This window comes from Telmatherina bonti, assembly GCF_933228915.1.
Source record: "Telmatherina bonti genome assembly, chromosome: 4".
Lineage (NCBI taxonomy): Eukaryota > Metazoa > Chordata > Actinopteri > Atheriniformes > Telmatherinidae > Telmatherina > Telmatherina bonti.
This window is the reverse complement of record NC_136622.1, coordinates 22,020,855-22,040,973: the sequence shown is the minus strand read 5'-3', so window position 1 is coordinate 22,040,973 and position 20,119 is coordinate 22,020,855. Positions and strand designations below refer to the sequence as shown.

Sequence of the window (20,119 nt, the reverse complement as noted above, 5' to 3'; positions counted from 1 at the left end):
TGTCCAATCAGCAACGCGCCATGCAAATCGAGCAGGTGTCACACGGAGGAAGAGGATACGGATTTAGGATAACGCCCTTGTGTCGTGCTGTGTCGACAACATTTCACATAGGTGTGTGTATTTGTGTTTTGATATATTTATTTATTTATTTTAAAGGCTTTTCAAAGGGAGATAAAAATGTTAACATGCGAGAACGGACTGGCAGATTGTTGCCTGATGGTGAGATCAGATGGGCAGCCCGCTGTATATTCCCAGGGATGTTAAAGTGATGAGTATAAAATGTGATCAGGATCATTGTTTGGCACACGGGGAAGCCTGACGTGAATGACAACATTTGTTGAGATGGAGATGGACCTGAGGTTGGAGTCAAGCTTGTGGATAGGAAATAAGAGATACCTGGCTGTCCTGACTGGTTGGCATTTCAAGTGGACCGAAGTGGATAAGAACCGTGATAAGATCACAGGTAAGTGTGCATGAAGCCATAATAAAGGGCACAGAAACATTTAACTATAAATGGAAAATATTTTGTGCTGAGTCAACTTTTTTATATACATATTTCAAAATAGTGAACAAAATATAAAATGGAATTACACAGAAATCAATGTAATTTCAGCTCGTTGAAAGCCACTGTTTTCTATCTGCACTGTTTACTATGAAGAACAGTGATAGTGACAAGTGTCTTTCTTCAACAGTATTTTAAGTAGCCTTGGAAACTGTACACAACAATATGGATAAACAGAATAACAACATTTTCATCCCAGGTGCAATTTAGGATCATTATAGAGAGGGAGTGCCGTGAGGTAACTGCATAGAAAAACACGAAGAACGAGTTGAACAGCACCAACAGGACACATAACCCTAAAACACAGTTTACTGAAAACACATGGACACACATTCTTTCTGGCACAAGAGCGCAGCATGATGTAGGACTGCTCTTTTCACTAAAAAAAAAGCCTCCTAGACTTTACTTATTAACCACCAGCAGCAAATGGGACAAAAAAGAGTTGTTGATATGAAGACATCCAGATACACCTTTTTGTTTTTAACAACAAAGATACAAAAATGTCTTTAAAAATGCCTTGCTATTGTTTGGGGTTTTTTCAGACAGTTGCTGATTTTGTAGAAAATGGTACACCAGTTGTTGTCACCTGGGATTCTACGTAGAATGGTGTGTGACTCGTTAGTGGACCAAAAACAAGGAAGGATCATTGTCTTCTGTGACAACAGCTTAAATGCACCAGCTCTGCAATAATCCCACCAATGAGATGAAGAACTGAATATCAGTGATAATTAATGAACTATTGTCAGTTACATCACAGTTTTTCATTCTGTCACATGTAATTAATCTATTATTTATACACAGCTGTGCATTAATCTGAAGTACAAGTAAAAGAACCTTGTAAGAAAAGTTGAAAACTTTTAGGGGTTATTTTGCAAATTGTATGTAAAGGAGTGTGTCTACTAAAATGTTCAATGCATTCATATTTAAAAGTTTCAGTGCCTGTGGCTGAAGTGGTTGGTGTGGAGGAAGGTCGAGTGGAGATCTTGCCCCAAAAGTCTGTTGAGGATACAGACAAGGATTTTACAGGTGTGTTCCCTGTGGGAGCTGCCACCACTATCCATCCAATAAAATAAATGATCAATAACAAACCTGAAGCATTGTAAATCTTAGAAATTGATCATCTCCCTCAGATTGCACCAGATAACATTTTGGTTTTACAACACAGTTCCTTTATTTTCTATGTATTTTCAGTTTTTTATGTGAAGCGTAGCAGCAGCGGGGCTTCCCATGGTTTTCTATGGAGGCTGGGCAGGACCCAGTTCAGCTGCCCCAGTCGTGCTCTCAGAGACCAGTGGACTAAACATCTAAGGACCGCTCTGAAAACTCACTGTAGGAATGGATAATTGAAAAACAAATAAATAAGCAATACAAGAGCTGTTTTGTCCTGTGAAATAACTACATAGCAGAGGTTTCTGGCTAACCTGTCATACTCTAAATGGTGTTTAGGTCCTTTACGTCCTCATAGACTCCTGGTGTTCATCAACCCATTTGGAGGAAAGAAGAAAGGAAGAAAGATCTACCATTCTCTGGTTTCCCCTCTATTTGAGTTGGCTGGTATCAGCTCACATGTAATAGGTAATTTTCCACTGAGCACTATTTCTTATGCCTGTTTTGAGGTGAAGTTCATTTGTTACCACTGCAAAACCTGACAGAGAGCCTAAGGCCCACAATTAGTTCTTGGATTAATTAGCCTAGAGTGAACTTTTTTACTCTAAAACCCCTTTCATATGATCATAAAATCTACTGTTTAGTTACAGAGAAGGCAAACCAGGCCCGGGACCACCTTTTGAAAAAAGATCTGACTGGCTTTGACGGGTAAGTGCCAGCAGCACTTTGTTGCAAACACTGCACTTAACAGACTATTTGGACATCTAAGCCTCCTCAGAGGTGCTTGTCGTATAACAGAAGCCGTTGTGTTTGTTGTTTGTTTTTAACAGTGTGGTGTGTGTGGGTGGGGATGGCATGTTCAGTGAAATACTTCACGGTGTGATTGGGCGAACACAACAAGAAGCAGGCCTGTGTGAGAATGATCCTACTGTCACTTTGCAGCCTTGTCCGCTGCATATTGGCATCATCCCTGCAGGTTACTGTTGCTAAGTATTAATAAACTCATGACATGCAGAAGTTTGACACTTTTTGATGTAATAAATCTCTTTTAGGTTCCACTGACTGTGTATGTTATGCCACAGTAGGAGTAATTGACCCCGTCACTTCAGCTTTGCACATCATCATTGGTGAGGATGGATATTTTATTCCATTAAAACATAGTGAAATCCTATTATTTATTTATTTATTTTTTTACTCTTAGCTTTGCTTATCTAATCTTTCTGATTTCCAATATTACCTTGCAGGAGACTCTCAGCCTTTGGATGTGTGTTCAGTCCATTATGCCTCTGCTCTGGTTCGCTATTCAGTGTCTCTGTTAGGTTATGGCTTCTATGGGGACGTACTGGCTGAGAGTGAAAAACATCGCTGGATGGGACCTCTCAGATATGACTATTCAGGTCTGGACTGATGATTTATGTAAAGAACAGGCGACTGCATTCTCAAATATGTCAGATGGTGTTATATTTGCTGTGTCAAATTTTTTCTGCGATCACAAAGAAATTACTTATACGACCCCTGTGTTCCTTTATTTTTTTTTATTAAACATTTTATAAAACAAAACCACAAAATGCCTTTTGTTTACATCTTGTGAGTACATCTGATGCTGTGTAGTTTTAAGCTAACATAATTGCTCTCCTTTGTTTAGGCACAATGGTGTTCCTGAGTAACAGAAGCTACAGCGGCACAGTTCAGTATCTCCCAGCAGACCCACTACTCTCCAGTCCTAGAGATAAAACATGCTGCCTCTCAGGGTAAAAAGCCAATTTCTGACAAGTATTCACATCAATAATTGTATATAATTAACCAAATGGAAAAACATAAAGAAAGGAAAAGTGGTGTAGAGTGAGTGAACAGTTTGTGTTTTGTCACCATAAAACCATCATGCAATTCAGATGTGTTATATGTTGTACAGACTACTTCTCTATTTTTATGAACTTATTTCCCAAGCACCTACTAATAATGTGTATGCAGATTCTGCTTTAAGTTTTCTATACCACAAATGTGAACTCAAACATAGTCACACACCAGATGAGCCATGATGTAGAAAAAAAAAAGGATTGAAATAAGCCAATATAAACATATAAGCTTCAACAAATAGTGAAATCCTGATGCATTTTTTGGAACCCTAATGGAACTCAGCCTCATCAAAGAATTTGTATTGTTTTAATCCTGAAACAATTTTAAGTGAAAAAGTAAAAGAATGTGGCATGTTTGATAAATATCAGTATTACCGTGGCATCAAGGAAATACTTCAAATTCACAGTTGGAGACACTGAAACTGCAACCACCCACAGTGGGAAATCAGGTAATGGATGCACCTTAAGAAGGGTAGCTTGATGGGAGGAACTTGATCTAGATGAAAGGTGAGACTTGGCCTCCTGTTAAGGGTGTCTGCTGCAGTCTTTGTTTGAAGCAGCTGCCTCTGGCGGTCACTAAACAGTTTCTAATCCTGGGTGACATCACAGCATTAGATGAGGAGCTTGTTATTTGACAGACCAAAAACCGTGTGCTGTGTGTGTTTAGATGTGGCGTGTGCTCCAGAAGTACAGAAAGACTTTTCACCAATGGCTCCGATTCGGGTTCCTTGTACAGCTCCTACTCTGGCCAGTTCAATACTGATTCAGAAGGTAACTCTGCAGACATGTTTGAGCCCATCAAACAAAAATCATGTTGATTTTAAAGTTATGAGTGTGACACTTTAAGGGGAAGGGGTTCTTTGTAGGTGGCAGTATTTATTTCTTTGTCATATAATCAACAAAATGATCCAAGAGGCATTTTGTAAGAGAGATGTTATTGAAGTGTAAACAAGCTCTTTCTGTGTGTGTGTGTGTGTGTGTGTGTGTAATCTTGCTCTGCATTTGTGTCTTCAGGTCAGTGGGTGAGTGTGGAGGGCAGGTTCAAGTGTATGTCCCTCACTTGTATGTCCAGCTCATGTGCCAGAAGTCCTCTGGGTCTCTCCCCGTCTGCCCACCTGGCAGACGGAACAGGGGACCTTATCCTAGTGTGGGACACTCACCCACTGGGTTTCCTCAAGTTCCTACACAGGCACACAAGCACACAGGACCAGGTACTGGGTCTGTCTCATGAAAGCAAAGCTTGACTTAAACAGTTTCTATTTCCACTTTAATTCAGTGCTTGGACTCTTTTTTTATTTTTTTAAACTTATTTCTAGTTCGACCTGCCATTTGTGGAAGTCCATCGAGTCAAGGCGGTTCGCTTCTTTCTAGCAGGGAGCATAGATGAAGAAGTTGATGAAGAATCTGGAGAACGGAGTGATGGGAAGAGTGGAGAGGAGAGAAGGGAGAATGGAGACAGAAATGGATTTCAGCAGAGATCCATGGGACGAGTGACACCAAACAAGGAGAAAACAGCAACCCCCTTCATGTGTCTGTGCTGTAAAAAAGCTCCCACTGTGTCCGTGTGGAATTGTGATGGGGAGATGTTGCCTGTCACTGATATATTTTGCAAGTAAGAGAGCATAACATAAAATTCTGTGACTTGTCTGACATTAAATCAAGGATCTAGTCCAGTTCTTTAGGTTCACTGTTCTTTTTAGATACTTCCCTACTGCAACACACCTGATTAAAACTAGGTTTGTGAGTCAGGTGTGTTACAGCAGGCACGCATCCAAAAACTGCAGGACGGTGGCCTCCAAGGATGAGTTTGACATCCCTGACCTGGGGGTTTGGAGTTGATGATCCTTGCCTTAATATATCTAAAGCATGGCAGGTTAAAAACAATAAACAGCAACAGATAACAGCATTTTGTATATATTTCAAGTTTTTTCTTTAACTGTTTTTTCCCCTCTCTTAGGATTCAAGGTCAGTTGGTGCAGCTGTATGCCAGGGGCATTGAGGATGGAACTGCCATACACAACAGCAGCCAGGAGGGGGGATCAGTGTGACAGAACACACTATCTAGGAAAATAATGCAACTTTTTTATGGAGAGGAAGAGAAACAAAATGACGAAAAGAAAAAGTGTGATGGCAGTGAACAATTGTATGAATGTCTGGTGTGTTGATTTCCAAAGAGTTCCAATATTTCAGGTACTTTTAGTTTTCTCAATGTATTAATGGGAATCGACTATTCTCAGATTTATTCATATACGATACCAAATCAAAAGTTTGGGCACACATTCTCGTTATATTTAATGGTAAAGCATATATGTATATATTGTGTGTGTGTGTGTGTGTTTGTTGAAATGGTTCCCTCTGCATTTCACTGCCGTTTTCTGAACAAAAATCATGTGATCTGTAACTGTACATAAGGTGTGTGCCAGTGATGCTTTTTTTAAGGTTGTTTTCTGTTTTGATTAGTTTTGGTTGTTTGTTTTGTTTTTGGTGCTTGAACTTGAACGCAAAATGAATTGATAATGAATTGATTTGGCCTACAAACCATAAAACAAATAAAATCAATGATCTGACTTGTCGCTATCAATATTAGGTCAAACAAACTTCTTTTTATGTTTCCCTTTAAACTGAACAAAAGTGGCAACAGATTCCTGCATATTCTATATATTCTCATAAAGACTATATAGTTCTGGTGAAACCCAAACTAAGCTCTGCTAAAATGGATTTTAAATGTCAACACAGCTTCTCATACAAATAGACCACAGCTTTATTGGCTTAGTACAAGGAGAAATAAGTGAAGCAACCACGGTCCCAGAGATAAAGTTGTTTGAACACATGTTTGTCCTTGCTGTTCTTCCCACACGTCTCTGGATAAGGCCATGATCAGTGACTGCGCTGTTATTGGTCATGGTTAATAAAATATGCGTATATTTGTGTAATTCCAGTTAGGGCGAACACCTAGTAGAGACAAAGCAACAAAACAATATCAGTCCATTGCAGGTATCTTATGAAAATCTCCTAATTTTATGGTGGAACTTAAAAAAAAAAAAGAATGTCATCTGAAACTTTATTCATGCACGATTAGTAATTAACATGCCAATAATAACAACTTGGGAGTTTTGATTGAGCTAAATCAGGTGAAGCTTTTCTCACCTCCTCTTAGAAACCAGTCCAACATGTCCTTCTGGTTTGGTTACTAGCTGGTGGTGCATTGTGTGAATCATGTTTTACATCACTATAGTTTAGTGATGGCTGAAAACACAGGCCTGCTGATGGCATAGAACAAGTCTTTATTCCTAACACTCAAATCACCCAGATAATACATTTTCCATACACACCCATCCATTTGCAAACTGCTTCAATGATTTGAATGAATGAATGAATGAAGGTCTCGTTTTCCTGATTATTATGGGTGAATGATGATTTTTTTTTTTATTTTAGAAATCTCATATGTTCATGTTAAATCAGGCTGTTTCACTTTTTACCTAATTTTCATTCTTGTCTGATTGGTAGAAACAAGCAGTGTCATTTTATTTTATTCTATTTTGTGTGTGCAGACAAATCAAACCGATCAAACAACAGTGACTGAAGTAAACTTTATTTTTTGTAAACTTTCATACAGTGATATCACCATGTGAGTGCATGTGCGTGTACGTAAACATCAGGTTGTGTGGGGCTGCACCCACTTGTATGTCCCCTCATAGCGGAATCCGGCCCTCCTCACAAGGTCATCTGCTTCATTCGGACCACGACTATGGACACAACAAAAGCAAAACATGAATGAAAGTCCAAGAAGTTCAGCTTCCTCCCATCATCAAAGACATGAATGTAAGACAATGGTCACTATAAAGTATCTCGAGGAGTGAATGTATTGATTGGCTCTCTGTGTTGGCCCAGTGTACCCTGCGTAGCTCTACAACCCTGAACTGGACTCAGTGGTATAGAAACATAAGTTTACCTTCCATATGTGTAAGGAATAGGTTGCCTCTTCTCTGCCTGTATTTGATGGAGGAGGGGAGTGAAGATCCTCCAGGCTTCCCGCAACTCATCACTGGGACAGAAAGATGAGGTGCTCAGATGAAAAGATGTTTAACAAAACATTTTTAGGACATTTTTTTTAAAAACTGCCACTGAGCTGAGTGATGGGTGAAAGATGGGTGAAAGATGCTGTAGGAATCTGGTTTATGTTGAAATCATTTGGATAAAGTCAGAAGATTTCTGGAGCAGAGTTGTGTGCAAATGTTTACATCTTCTCTCAGTCAGCTACAGTACAGTACGCTACTAACCTTCGGACAAAGTGCATTTGATTTCCACAGAAGACATCCAGAATTAACCTCTCATACGCATCAGGAAGCTTCACATTCTACAAATAGACGTTAGACGTTAAATTGACCAACACAAAGACTGGATCGTTATATTTCATGCTCCATGATTTCCTCTCATATCAGTGTCAAAATAAGTGAACTTTAACATCAGCGTGTGTTAAATCACTTCAGATTTTTTTCATTATTAGCAATTTCTTCTGTGAAAACCTGTAACAATATTTATCTAGTTTTCTTCCTTCTCCTGTCACAAAACTGCTTGAACTCCTTTATTTTGTTAGGTGCTTTTGCATTACAAAAGAATAATAAGACATTAAATAAGAATTCATTTTCAAATTTGTACATTTAAACTCTCCACAAAAATGGCACCTACAACTACTAATTATCAGTTCTCTTCTTCTGTGTGCCTTTTTGTGTCTGATATGGCAGGTCTCTCCTGTGTACCATGTAGGAACCACGAAAAGAAATAAATCGTTCATTCTTAAATGATAAAATCATGACTACACATATTTTGGGGGAAAAAAATCATTTTTGTCATATGTTGAGTTTGCCACTCACAGTCCCTGTGTATGACCAACGTAACTCAGGAATCAAGGGACATATAATGGATTAACAAGCTTTTCAGACTGATAATTTGCCCTCAGTAATATGCACCTTGTATCTGCTTTTGTAGGTGAGGTCCAGCTCAGTCTCCTCTGGGCTGAAGTAAACCCCAGGCCTTTTGGTCATCATCTTCAGGTAAATAGCTTCATCCGGCTGCACTCTTACAACCAACTCATTCCTCTGACAGCGTTCGCCAAAGATGTCTCCTGGCACATCTGTGAACTGCAGACGTACTTCTGCTTTCCGCTCATTCAGAGCTTTACCACAGCGCAGAATGAAAGGAACACCTGATGGGTGATTCAGTGATATACATAAAAATTGGGTGAATGGGAACAAATAAGTAGCAGATTATCAAATCAGTTGTTAACAATGAACTAAGAACTAAGAAAGTAAACAAAGGGGAAAAAAAGGCTGGAATGCCGACTCACCGTCCCATCTTTCATTCTGGACATAAACCACTGCAGTGGCAAATGTTGCAGTGCAGGAATCTTTTGGTACAGTGGGATCATCCCGGTAACCCAGCTTGGAGTCACCCTCCCCTTTAGGATCTCCAACATACTGGCCAAGCACCACATCTGACATAGCAACAGGAGCTACACACTTCAACACCTTCACCTATGGCACACAAAATAAAATAAAATAAAATAAAATAAAATAAAATAAAATAAAATAAAATAAAATAAAATAAAATAAAATAAAATAAAATAAAATAAAATAAAATACAGTCCCCAGTGTTACCTTTTCATCTCTCACATCATCTGGACTGGTAGAAGCTGGTTTCTCCATGGCAACCAAACAGAGCATCTGGAGCAAATGGTTTTGCATGACATCTCTACATTAAGAAGAAACGAATGGAGTAAAAAATGTGTTGAAGGTAACCATTCTGAATGTATAGTACAGTCTTTACCGTATGATACCGAAGTCATCAAAGTATCCTCCACGTCCCTGAGTGCCAAAGGGCTCCTTGAAAGTAAGGACCACACAGGCTACACTGTTCCTGTTCCATGTGGGCCCAAAAATGCGATTTCCAAACCTAGAAATGAGTGAATCACATACCTCTAAAACCTCCAAAAATTAGACAATTAAAAAATTAACATTTCCATTTCTGATCCATTCCATGTGCTTACCTGAGCACCATGAGGTTCTGCACCATCTCCTTTCCCAGGTAGTGATCTATGCGGTAGATTTGGTCCTCTGCAAACAGAGCAGACAGGTGGACTGACAATTCTTGAGAGCTCTGGAGGTCATGACCAAATGGCTTCTCAAAAATGACCCTGTTCCATCCTCTGCAAAAACAAAACTCATTAGAAGAATCCAATGAAAATCTATTTGCATTATTTTTCTGGACTGAACGGATGCTAACTTGTGGCTCATGCAGTGGTTTCTGATGTTTGTGCTGACATTGCGGTAGACAGTGGGTGGCAGAGCGAGGTAGTAGAGTCGGTTGGCGTTTGTTCCCCCAGGCAGAGATGACAGATGGCTGTTGAGTTGGTCAAAGGAACTGCCATCGTCATACCTGCCACTCAGGTAAGAGTTCTTACTGAAGAATGCTGACAGACCATCAGTCTCATTATTACTGACCTAAGGAAAAGCTGACAGTTATTCCTGAATGCACATCTTGAACAAGTCACAATCGTGTCTTAAATAGCCAAACGTTAACCTTAACCTTCATATACGGCAGACATGCAGCCTTAATGTCCTCCACGGTCAGGTTAGACCGAGCAAAACCCACAAAGTATGTGTTGTCTGGGAGAAGCCCATCTCTGAATAACCACCTAAACAAAGGGCAGTCAGTCAAAAGCTGCAATGCAAAACTTTGTCCAAAGGTCAAACTCCTCAGAGCAAAATGTGATCAAACAACTCCAAAGCAGTTCTGTTGTCAGGTGACAAGCGAGATGTAATGTTTTACTCACCATAGAGTTGGATAGATTTTCTTTTTAGCGAGATCCCCCTGTGCAAATAGCAAAAATTAAACCAGATCTGATCAAGAAACCTGCAGATAATCAGTGTCACAGTAAAAGATCAAAAGTCCAAAGTGTAGGTAAACTCAGGATAAGTGGGCACATGGAGAGAAAGTAACAATGCTCACAAAAAGTTAAGTTAAGGAAAACTGATGCTACATTGATATATCAAGAATGTAGAATCATGTAATGACAATTCTTTCATTTACACTAATGGTGGGTAAATCACAACATGTCAGTATCTCAACTTATGTGTTAGGTTTTATCTTCATTTGATGATGTCTAAAATGAGCAGGGTTATGAAGAGGACTATTTGGATACAATGTGTAATTAATTCAGAATATTTAGTGGTTGATTTATGTTTCAGACACTTCTTTTGAGGATTTTTTGCTGTTAATCACATTGTTAAAAAAAACAACAGGATAATGAGTAACTTGTACTGAGACATTTAAAAGTTTTACACTTGGATTAAAATTTTTTATGAAAGTCAAATTAAGTTCATTTGTAAAGATTGCATTAGATTTTAGATTCATTATATATATATATATATATATATATATATATATATATATATATATACATATACATATATATATACATATACATATTTATTTATTCTCTATATCCTCTATATTTGAACTCAGTAAAGAAAAACAGTAAATGCAGCACAAGACTGTCATGTGAGAATTCCCTGGCTTTTCACTGTGAATTATTCCCCAGTGGGCCTCTCTGTTGGGCCCCTTTTCATCTAAGAGTATTTGGAATTTGGTGCAAAGCAGCCCGAAGAAGATCCAACTACAGAAAGCGTGACATTATCAAATATGGAAATCAGCCATTACCTTGAAATAGAGAACAATATTATTTTATGTTGCAAGAAGTTCAAAGGTTTTACTCACAGATGCTCCTAGGATGATGAATACATGTGCGTTAGACTGACTTGACCGCTCCTCTCCATAAAGCTCCCTTCTGAGCTGTCCAAATACCTCCAAACGAGTAAGGGGCTCAGTGCTCATCTTCTGGACAATCTGTTCTCAGTCTGCCCCTACAGAGACTGTTCTTTATCCCGTGGCAAACTGACACACAAGTGTGGTGAAATTTCAGTTGTGTCATTGCCTTGCAGAAAAACTGACTCTATGCTGACACCTATTGTTGGACAGAAAAATAGCTTAATGCCAACCCTTACCATATAGATTGTAGACTACATCTTCTCTGCTCTCCACTGAGTGTGTATAATGATCAATTCTGCACATACCATCAGAGCAGGTTTGGCAATTCTTCCCATTTCAGGTCTCTTCAGACAAAACTGAGACAATAAAACAAGAATGTGTCTTGCTCTGAAACCACTCCTTGGACAAATGTTGCGCAACATCTACAGGTGCCTTTGACAAATAAATTCCTCACACTTCGTTGCAGGATTAAGCATCTGCACATAACCTTTGGCTGGGCGGGTTCCACAGGCTGTGTAACGAAGTCTCAAGAGAACAAAGCATTTCCAGGCTGGCAGCTTAATGCTACTGTAACTTTAAATCCTAGATAAATATTTATGGTATCAGTAACCAAAGCAAATTAATTATTACTTTTGAAAAAAAAAAAGGACTCTACTGGTTTATGTAAACCATTAACAAGCCAGGACAAAAGAGAAGATTTTGGGATGGATATGCAAAATATTTATGCTACTGTTTGGACAGTACTTAAGGGCCAGTGATGCAAAGTCCCAGCTTCAGTTCATTGAAATGTTTATCTAAATGATTATAGATCATTAACATGAAAGTAAATGAAAATATATCCATTGCTGTAAACGATCAAACATAAAAGATCTTTATTTTAAAAAATATTTAAAAAAGAAACACCTTTAACTCTGCATTCAAACTTATTCTTAAACAATCATTAAGACAAAAAAAAGACACAAATAAAAATATTCCCATGTTGGAGTGTAAAAGAAGTGCTCTCAGCCTCACAATCAAGCGGCCAATAACTGGAAAGTCCATAGATTTCATAAAATCCCCAACCACAGTCAAATCCTTTTCCTGAGTTTTCTCCATAAATAGAATTTAAAAATAGTTAAGACCAACCCAACCCAAATGTTTTCACCAAAAGGTGATTGTCTTTACACTGTCCTCCATCTTTCACTGGTCATCACTCTGGCCAAATGCACAAAACTCTGCAGCAGATCCTCCTGGATCAATGATGCTTAGGCTCCAAGGTTATGAGTCCAAGGAAGGTTGACAAAACGTGCCATAGGTCAGGTCAGCTGAAAGCCCAGTGCTGGTAGAGATCCGCAGCATTACAGTGGTCCATCTGAATCTGGCCTCCTTTTAGCTGTAAACATTTCCCACTGATGGGGTTCATCATAAGATTTTCCTGTGGAAAAACACCCCAACAATGAAAACACCACCAGAAATCAAAATAATGTAGCAATGTATTCAGCTTTCAGAGCAATATAATTCAATCAGAATGAGAGACATAGTCTCTTTTCACAGTGTGGCCTTTTCTGTATATATAAGTTCTGTATTTATTTCTGTAAATATAAGCTATAAAAGTTCTCTAATTCCTACATATTATAGTTGTTCAATCCGTTCAAACAGTAATTTGTAAAAATGCAAAGCAGGAGTTTTCAGATCGCCTTAGAGCAACTTCATTTCTTCAGCTGGTGCAGTGGTTTTTCAGGACTGTCCAAGTTATCTAGCAACCCTATGGCCTCAATCAACTTCCACAACTAAACAAAGACAAGGCAAGACTGTCTTATAAATAGTGAATGAATGCTCAATTTAGATGTAAAAGTGAAAAAAAAAGTTTACTGCCAGATACAAAAAAAAGTTTTCAACACAGGTATGGTCAGTTTAAGGGACTGTGTCAGCTGTCCTGTTCTCGATCAGAACCACGTCTTTCTTGACACTTCAAATAATTGTCAAGGGAATTACAAATAAATAATAAAAAATGGCAAAGGTCATTAGTGGAATTACATTATTTTTGCAGATAACCAAATGCTCCTCACCTCTGTTAAAATCCATTCCTGCTGTGGTGCCAAACTGGTACCCTTCCCCTTCAACTGGCAAAGCTCAATCTTCACAGGCTCTGGGGGGTTTGTGGCATGAAGACACAGTTCCTTTCCAATGTTATGACGCAGCTCCTTATGAGACGAGTACTCAAAGTACTAGAGAACACAATCACCCTGTTAGAACCCAACTGTCCCAAAAGATCACTGAATTATCTTGAACTGGAATTCTTCATTTCACACTGGGTAATCAGTTACTTTACCTGGTTTCCTCCCATGTTGTGGCACTGGTACATGATCACAGCTTTACCTCCCTGATTGTTCTCTCCAACATCCAGGCAGGTCTTAGATCCTGAGTTTCTGATCTTTTGCAGACATGGGCACACAGTCAGAGTAAGAAAATGATCCCAGTTATGCTTTGCATGCATGCTTTTATGTTGATGCATCTAGCAAAACGTGACTCACTGCTCCAAATTTTTGTGGGCTTAAATCTGGAACAAAGGCTTCTGGGTAGATTGTGTTGAGGTACCAAGTGAAGTTCTTGCAGTTAAGACTCTGTCTCAGTTTCAGGCGATCTGAAATGTCTCCATACTTATTCTATAATTGTGAGGAGGGACGGGGAGGGGAGGCAAGTTAATAGTCTGACAAGCAAAAACAACCACCAGTGTTAACAGCAACATATCAGCTTGTTGCATCAGGGTACTATGTCCTCTAGGCAACATGAAGGTGACAAATGTCACCACATCAATGTAACATTTCATAACAGACCTCACTGGCCATGATTGCAGCATTTCTGTTGCGTCGGTAAAAAATCTTCTTATAGTCATCCATCCAGACTTCAGCCAGGCGCACCTGGTTGCGGGTGATGACCTCTGTGCCTTTGGGGAAGGTATGTGGGCTTTTGGTGCGGAAGACGTGACCCACCACAGAACAGGGGATGATCTCTAGTTGACCCCCACATTGCCAGACCTGCAAAATACATAAGACACACACATAAGACACAGACAGAAAGCATTAAAACGGACTAAATAATAGTAAGGAGACTCATTGAGTAATTTGTGGAACTGTGAGGGCAGAGAAAAAGACTGACCCTGAATGACATCTCTACATTTTCTCCACCCCAGATCTCCATCTTGTCATCATACGTTCCAATGTGTTCAAAGTACTTCTTTGAGATTGAGAAAAGACCTCCAGCAAACGTAGGTGTTCTGAAATGTTCATGGACACACGCGAGAGCTTTAGATATTTAAATGGCTGAATGCTCCTGGTGAAAACAACAACACAAGCCATCTTACTTTACAGGATAGGTTTCGTCCTTGCGCAACTTCTTTGCTTCCTCAGGTATCGCCTCCCAGCCAAAAGTCAGGCTCCAGTCAAAGTTACCTCGGTTATAAGCTCGATTAGTGGCCACAGGCTTGTGGAACTGAAAGGAGTCGAGATCTATGGTGGTGATCTCCGGGCTAACTACAGCAGTGGGTTCCTCAACAATGCGAGCCAAAAGAGGCTCCAGCCAACCATGAAAACATTCACCTGAACAGAGACAAACAGAAAATTATGGGGAAAGCAAACTTTGATAAATCAAGTTAAATATGTCACTAGATTAAGACACTAAGTGCGTTATGTGACCGTTTAAAGCATGCTATAATTTCTCAAGGTGATATGGTTTTGGCCATTCTCATGCAGCTGCTTAAAATGCCTGCTTTTAACATGTGTGTTGTTGTGTTTTCTGTGTGGGTATTCTCACAATGCGCATCGAGGAAGGTGAGGACTTCACCCTGAGCGATACTGGCACCCAGCATCCTGGCTGTGATCAGGCCTTTTCTCTCCGGCTGCCTCACCACACGGACAATCTTCAGCTGCTGCACAAACACCTCCAGCTTACTCTTAAGGTGGTCTGCAGAAAAATGACAACAGAGATCATTGTGAATGAGTATTCCTTGTCTAGCTGAAACGGCTGTCTTAAGTAAGCTCCAGTGATTACAGAAAGTACTGAGGGTTCATTTTAACATCACTGCAGTCACACGTTTCAATATTTACAACCAAAAATGATCTGTTGATAAATAACTCAGTCTGTCACTTCATCGGGCACCTCACTGCTCCAGAGGAGGAAAAAGTCAAGCCTTCATCTTATTCATACTTATTTATACCCACTGCCGCCAGAAGAAATAGCAAATGAAGTGGAAATGCTGCTGGTAAAACTGGGTCACACTTCCCCTCTAAGACCTTTAGTGACTGCAATGAACATACTGTATTTCTTACCAGTTTCATTTTGAGTGAACCTAGAAAACCACAAAACATGAATGTTGTAACTGAAAGCTGCGGATCAGGTAACTGTTACAATGAAAAAAAAAAAGGGGAAAAAAAAGTTTGTGTGAATTAATAAATGATTAGAAACTCAGGGTGATGGAATGAAATGGAGATAACTGACTGAATATTTCAGCCTCAGTTAACTGTCAACAAAAAACTGACACATGTCAAACACTGAAGTATCTGCATAGTCTGGTGTAGAAGTGTAGCTTTTACAGGATGCTCTTTGGACATCCATTAAGTCCTTTAAATATCTACATTTGAGGGGGACATCATGTCTTCTTCAGAGAAGAACCTCTGGAAAAAGTTGATCGGTTTATGTATAAATATATGTAGTTAAATTAAATCGGTTATCGTAACTTTTGCAGCAAAGTTAGAGCCCAACTTATTGCTCTTCAAACCAAAAGTGTGAACCATCACTTAAGTCTTTCACAGTTTCCATTGTTTGCACATAATATGTGAAACCAGTGTGCAATTTGCAGCAGCAAACATGCATGTGTGCAAAACAAAAGATACAGTCATGTGACATTACCAGTGGTGAAAGACTGGGAGGAAATAATTAGCAAGCCATGGAATCTATTATAATTTAATTTACAAGCAACATGGCTGCCTTTAAAAAGAAGCTTATCGTGCCATAAAGTATTAAAGACAGGCCTGTTATCACAGTTATTCTGTCACTTATGGCAAATCTAACAGAAAAAGAGGTGACTTGCGCTTCATCCGTACTATAATTTTACATTGTGTTTAATGTTTTGCTTATTACTTTTGGAATACCAATAAGATGCCCCTCATAAGCACAAATAACTGCTAATAAACAATACATAATGGAATCAGGGAATTCAGAAAAATGACATAAAAAGCACACTGTATCCAATATTAACACTGATCACAGATTGAAAAACTAACACAACTACAAAATGATCATCTACAAAATGTAACTACCTATTCCTTTTTCCTTTACTGAACATTTAATCGAAATCCATCTGTAATTTTCTGAGTTACGGTCTAACAGTCACATTTGAAAACATGACCCCTGCCTTCATGGAGGTAATTAGCCTATGACTGAATCTGACACAATATTCTGTAAAGATTTATTGGAAAATATAAAAATGAGATAGTCGATGATAAGACAGCTTTCATTTTCTGCAACAGAGAATGAGAGCCTGAATGCAACTTATCAAATCGATACAGTGTGAAATACAGAAACCTGAGTAAGATACTACCAATATGGACAAAATAAAACGTTTCTGCTGGATTTTGTTCTTCATTATGCGCTTATGCAAATTCATTTTCACCATTTTGTTAGAGTCCACAGCAACTATTGCACTAGACTGCTCCTTCTGGTCTCACATGCTCATGAACTCAAGCAACAAGTGAAAAAGTTAGGTTTGGATAGAAAAAAATATGTTATTCTCTATTAGGACATAAAAACAAAACAAAAAAGTCTGCTTTTAAAGAGATAGCGCACATTTCCTAAATATGTTTAACACAGATCTTTGCAGTGATGCTTGTGAGATTTCCAGAGTTTTAGCTGAGAAATTGTGAAATACATGGGAGATATGAAAAGTGACTAAAGTAGACCAGTTAATGCTGGTGCAGGTTCAGAGTAATCCTTTTAAAACCAAGCACTTGCTATTTTTTCAGGGGGTGCAGTATCTGAAAGCCCCGCAAGCTCACATTTACTTTACTAAATGAGAGAGAACTTTAAAGTGGTGTTCCTCGCTCACTGTCTGAGTCAGAGCAGAACAAAGAAAAAATAGCCACTTAAAAATGTACTCAAAGCTTCCCTTATTGTCACACACCACTTGCTGTCAGCAAGTCTTCTATGTATGTATAATTAGTGTATGCACCTGCAGTACTGGCGTCATCTACCAAGATGATCTCTTTGAGCAGGATGGCAGGAGATGTATGCAGGACACTGTAGACCGTCCTGATGAGCGTGGACCAAGCCTCGTTGTGAAAGACTATGATAACGCTGGTGGTAGGCAGAGGTGGACAGCGAGGAAATTTTCTCTCCACACACCTGGGTGAGGTGAACCACAGAGAAAAAGATCCATGTGAGAGGGAAGAGGCATATCTGATTAAACGAAAGTCACACAAGGTCCAAACATAACCGACCATTGTCTGCAGGTAAAACCTGCACAGTGGCTTCTTTAAAACAGCTCAACATGTAAAACTCAAAAACAAACACCTGATTAAAAGCCATTTTAAAACTAAAAAAGAAATGCATCAAGGATTACAGTATCAGGGTGTCTGGATATGAAATGAAAATTATTTTATTAACCACCAAATGGAAATTTAAATAAGTAGGAAAAGCTCTTATTTTATTTATTTTTTGTTGTTATTGTCCATTTATGTACAAATGTTGTAGTTAATGTTTGGGTAGAATCTATAGTGAAAAGAATATTTACACTAATATTCCATATAATTCTCAAAATCAATCCAGAATGCAGCATACCATCAAGATTTCATTTAATTGCAGCGGTTATAGCTGGGTTAACCTCTTTAACCAAGGAGGGAAACAGTATGTAAATAATTTACCTTTCAGACCATGAGCATAGTTGAGAAACTGTTATCTAGCCTGCATACGTGTCAGTATACTGGTAAACAAACTGGTGATTAGACCACACGAAGAAATCATTCTGAGAATATAAACTCACTCTGGAGGCCTCGTGTCATCCCCAAGACTACGGCTGAGCGAGATACGATCACTGGCAAACTGGTTGAAACAATGCCGGGTCATACCCTCCTCCTTCTCCTTCTCTTCCTCAGGTGTCATGCTGTCTTTCTGAAATGCCCTCCCATCAGCTCCAGCGCTTTGAGGGTCCTGAGGTGGTCTCTCCAGGTGAGGTTTCAGTTCAGCCAAAGTGTAAAATCCAATAGGGCAGTTAACATCTTGGGTGGGCTGCTCGTTCACGCTTGGCCGTTGTGGAGCTCCAATCTGGAAGCCAATGTTGTTCACAGCCTCTCGGACCATCACCATCACCTTGTCCCCTCTGTCAACCCAGTCCTGCAACCAGGGTTCCCCAGCAGTTGAAGAGCCAACATCCCTTTGTAGAACCACCAGGACAACCATGAACAGAGTCCCCCCAAGAAGCACCAGCTTCAAAGGAGACATACGGCGCCGCAGGAACAGCCGCATGTTTCAGGTTGCCTAAAGGGTTGCTCTTTCTGCGGAGATAAAAAAAAAGGACATTTTCATGAGGTTTCTGTCTGCTTCAGGTGATGTATGAACAAGCTTATAAAAACTAAACAAACAAGATCAAAATAAAACAAAAATAAGATGATTTTACTACTACCTGCTTTTACTCAGTATACATCGACAAAGTTATTCAACTAAAAGAATGACAAGCGAGATAAGAACCCCTCAAACCGGTTTGCACAGCTATGACTCTGTCAGCGTCATAGCAGCTGGTGATCAAGCCAACCCTGCTGCTGTTCCTCCTCCCTCCTCGTCTCTTTAGGAAACAATCCCACAGGGTGCAGAGAACAGGGAAGTAGAGAGAGTGAACAAACACACCTCACCTCTCAGCAAACAATTCACCTGCTCTGGCCACAGTCCGCCAGGACCCACGTGGCAACAGGTGAACCATGACGCTGCAGGCTCAACCTCCAGCTCCCATCCTGGTTAACAAATGACACGCAACCCTCTGTCTTCACATCCACCATATATTAGCTCATCATTAATGAGCAGTTTTCATCTGGAATAGGAAGTTAAGTTTGCTAGTGGAGCATGTATTCACCCACCTTATGTGCAATGGCACACTGTTTCCTGTTGCATGAAACTGGTTATTAGTGTAATAATAGTAATTTCCTGGGGTGATCACTGTTCACTAAGAGGGTTATACTTTCTTGGTCATGATTAATTTACTTTATTCTTAAGCCAACTGCGTTCATAATTGATTCAAGAGAACACTTTACTGTTCAAAATAAGGTAAAACAGGTCACCCTGGGTCACTGGTCATATATAAAAGCCCAAATTAAGTCATTATGATGTGAGCACACACATCTGGAGACACAAATTATGTAGTATTCCAAGAAAGCATGGGATAAGGATAATCAATTTAGAAACTGAACAGAGTTTGCAGCACAGGAAAAAAAAAACCTGTCACTACAATACTTATGAAACAGACAAAAAGTACAGACAGAGTAGTCCTGAACCAAAAGCGAAAGAGGAAGAGCCGGAAACAAGTATGAGTGGTCGTCTCGAGCTTTCATTATAACATCACCTGTTTTAACCGATCTAACGTTTGGCAGATGATGAAACAAACAGGAACTCAATATCACAATCAGGACATGATGCAGGATCAGAACTTTCTGAAACGCTGCTACTTACCTAGAACTGGAGAAGAGGTGGTGTCCTCGTCGGCCTGCTCCGGCTGACTAGATGCTCCACGTTGTGCGCGTCAGGT

The 20,119-nt window shown here is 39.5% G+C and overlaps 3 protein-coding genes across 3 annotated transcripts; 1 reads left to right on the top strand and 2 right to left on the bottom strand.

Moving 5' to 3' along the window:
- Positions 1-342: 342 nt before the first annotated feature.
- On the top strand, positions 343-5,573 carry LOC306754480 (ceramide kinase; the record flags this gene model as incomplete). Its single annotated transcript, XM_079238499.1, has 13 exons — positions 343-463; positions 1,493-1,588; positions 1,754-1,891; positions 2,009-2,137; positions 2,314-2,377; positions 2,500-2,645; positions 2,722-2,796; positions 2,914-3,066; positions 3,315-3,420; positions 4,193-4,296; positions 4,540-4,736; positions 4,842-5,137; positions 5,483-5,573. 13 exons carry the CDS (start codon positions 343-345, stop codon positions 5,571-5,573), a joined length of 1,716 nt encoding a protein of 571 aa, XP_079094625.1.
- A 1,607-nt stretch (positions 5,574-7,180) lies between these two features.
- Positions 7,181-11,418, bottom strand: LOC306754867 (glucose-6-phosphate 1-dehydrogenase-like; the record flags this gene model as incomplete). The annotated part of the gene is made up of 12 exons (XM_079238972.1): positions 7,181-7,271; positions 7,478-7,570; positions 7,806-7,882; positions 8,496-8,731; positions 8,873-9,059; positions 9,183-9,276; positions 9,352-9,477; positions 9,572-9,730; positions 9,808-10,025; positions 10,111-10,219; positions 10,358-10,395; positions 11,302-11,418. 12 exons carry the CDS (start codon positions 11,416-11,418, stop codon positions 7,181-7,183), a joined length of 1,545 nt encoding a protein of 514 aa, XP_079095098.1.
- Positions 11,419-12,652: 1,234 nt separating this feature from the next.
- Positions 12,653-18,849, bottom strand: galnt6 (UDP-N-acetyl-alpha-D-galactosamine:polypeptide N-acetylgalactosaminyltransferase 6 (GalNAc-T6); the record flags this gene model as incomplete). Its single annotated transcript, XM_079239690.1, has 10 exons — positions 12,653-12,766; positions 13,401-13,559; positions 13,664-13,765; positions 13,866-13,997; positions 14,169-14,369; positions 14,491-14,608; positions 14,696-14,930; positions 15,145-15,294; positions 17,558-17,730; positions 18,368-18,849. 10 exons carry the CDS (start codon positions 18,847-18,849, stop codon positions 12,653-12,655), a joined length of 1,866 nt encoding a protein of 621 aa, XP_079095816.1.
- Between the last annotated feature and the right edge of the window lie 1,270 nt (positions 18,850-20,119).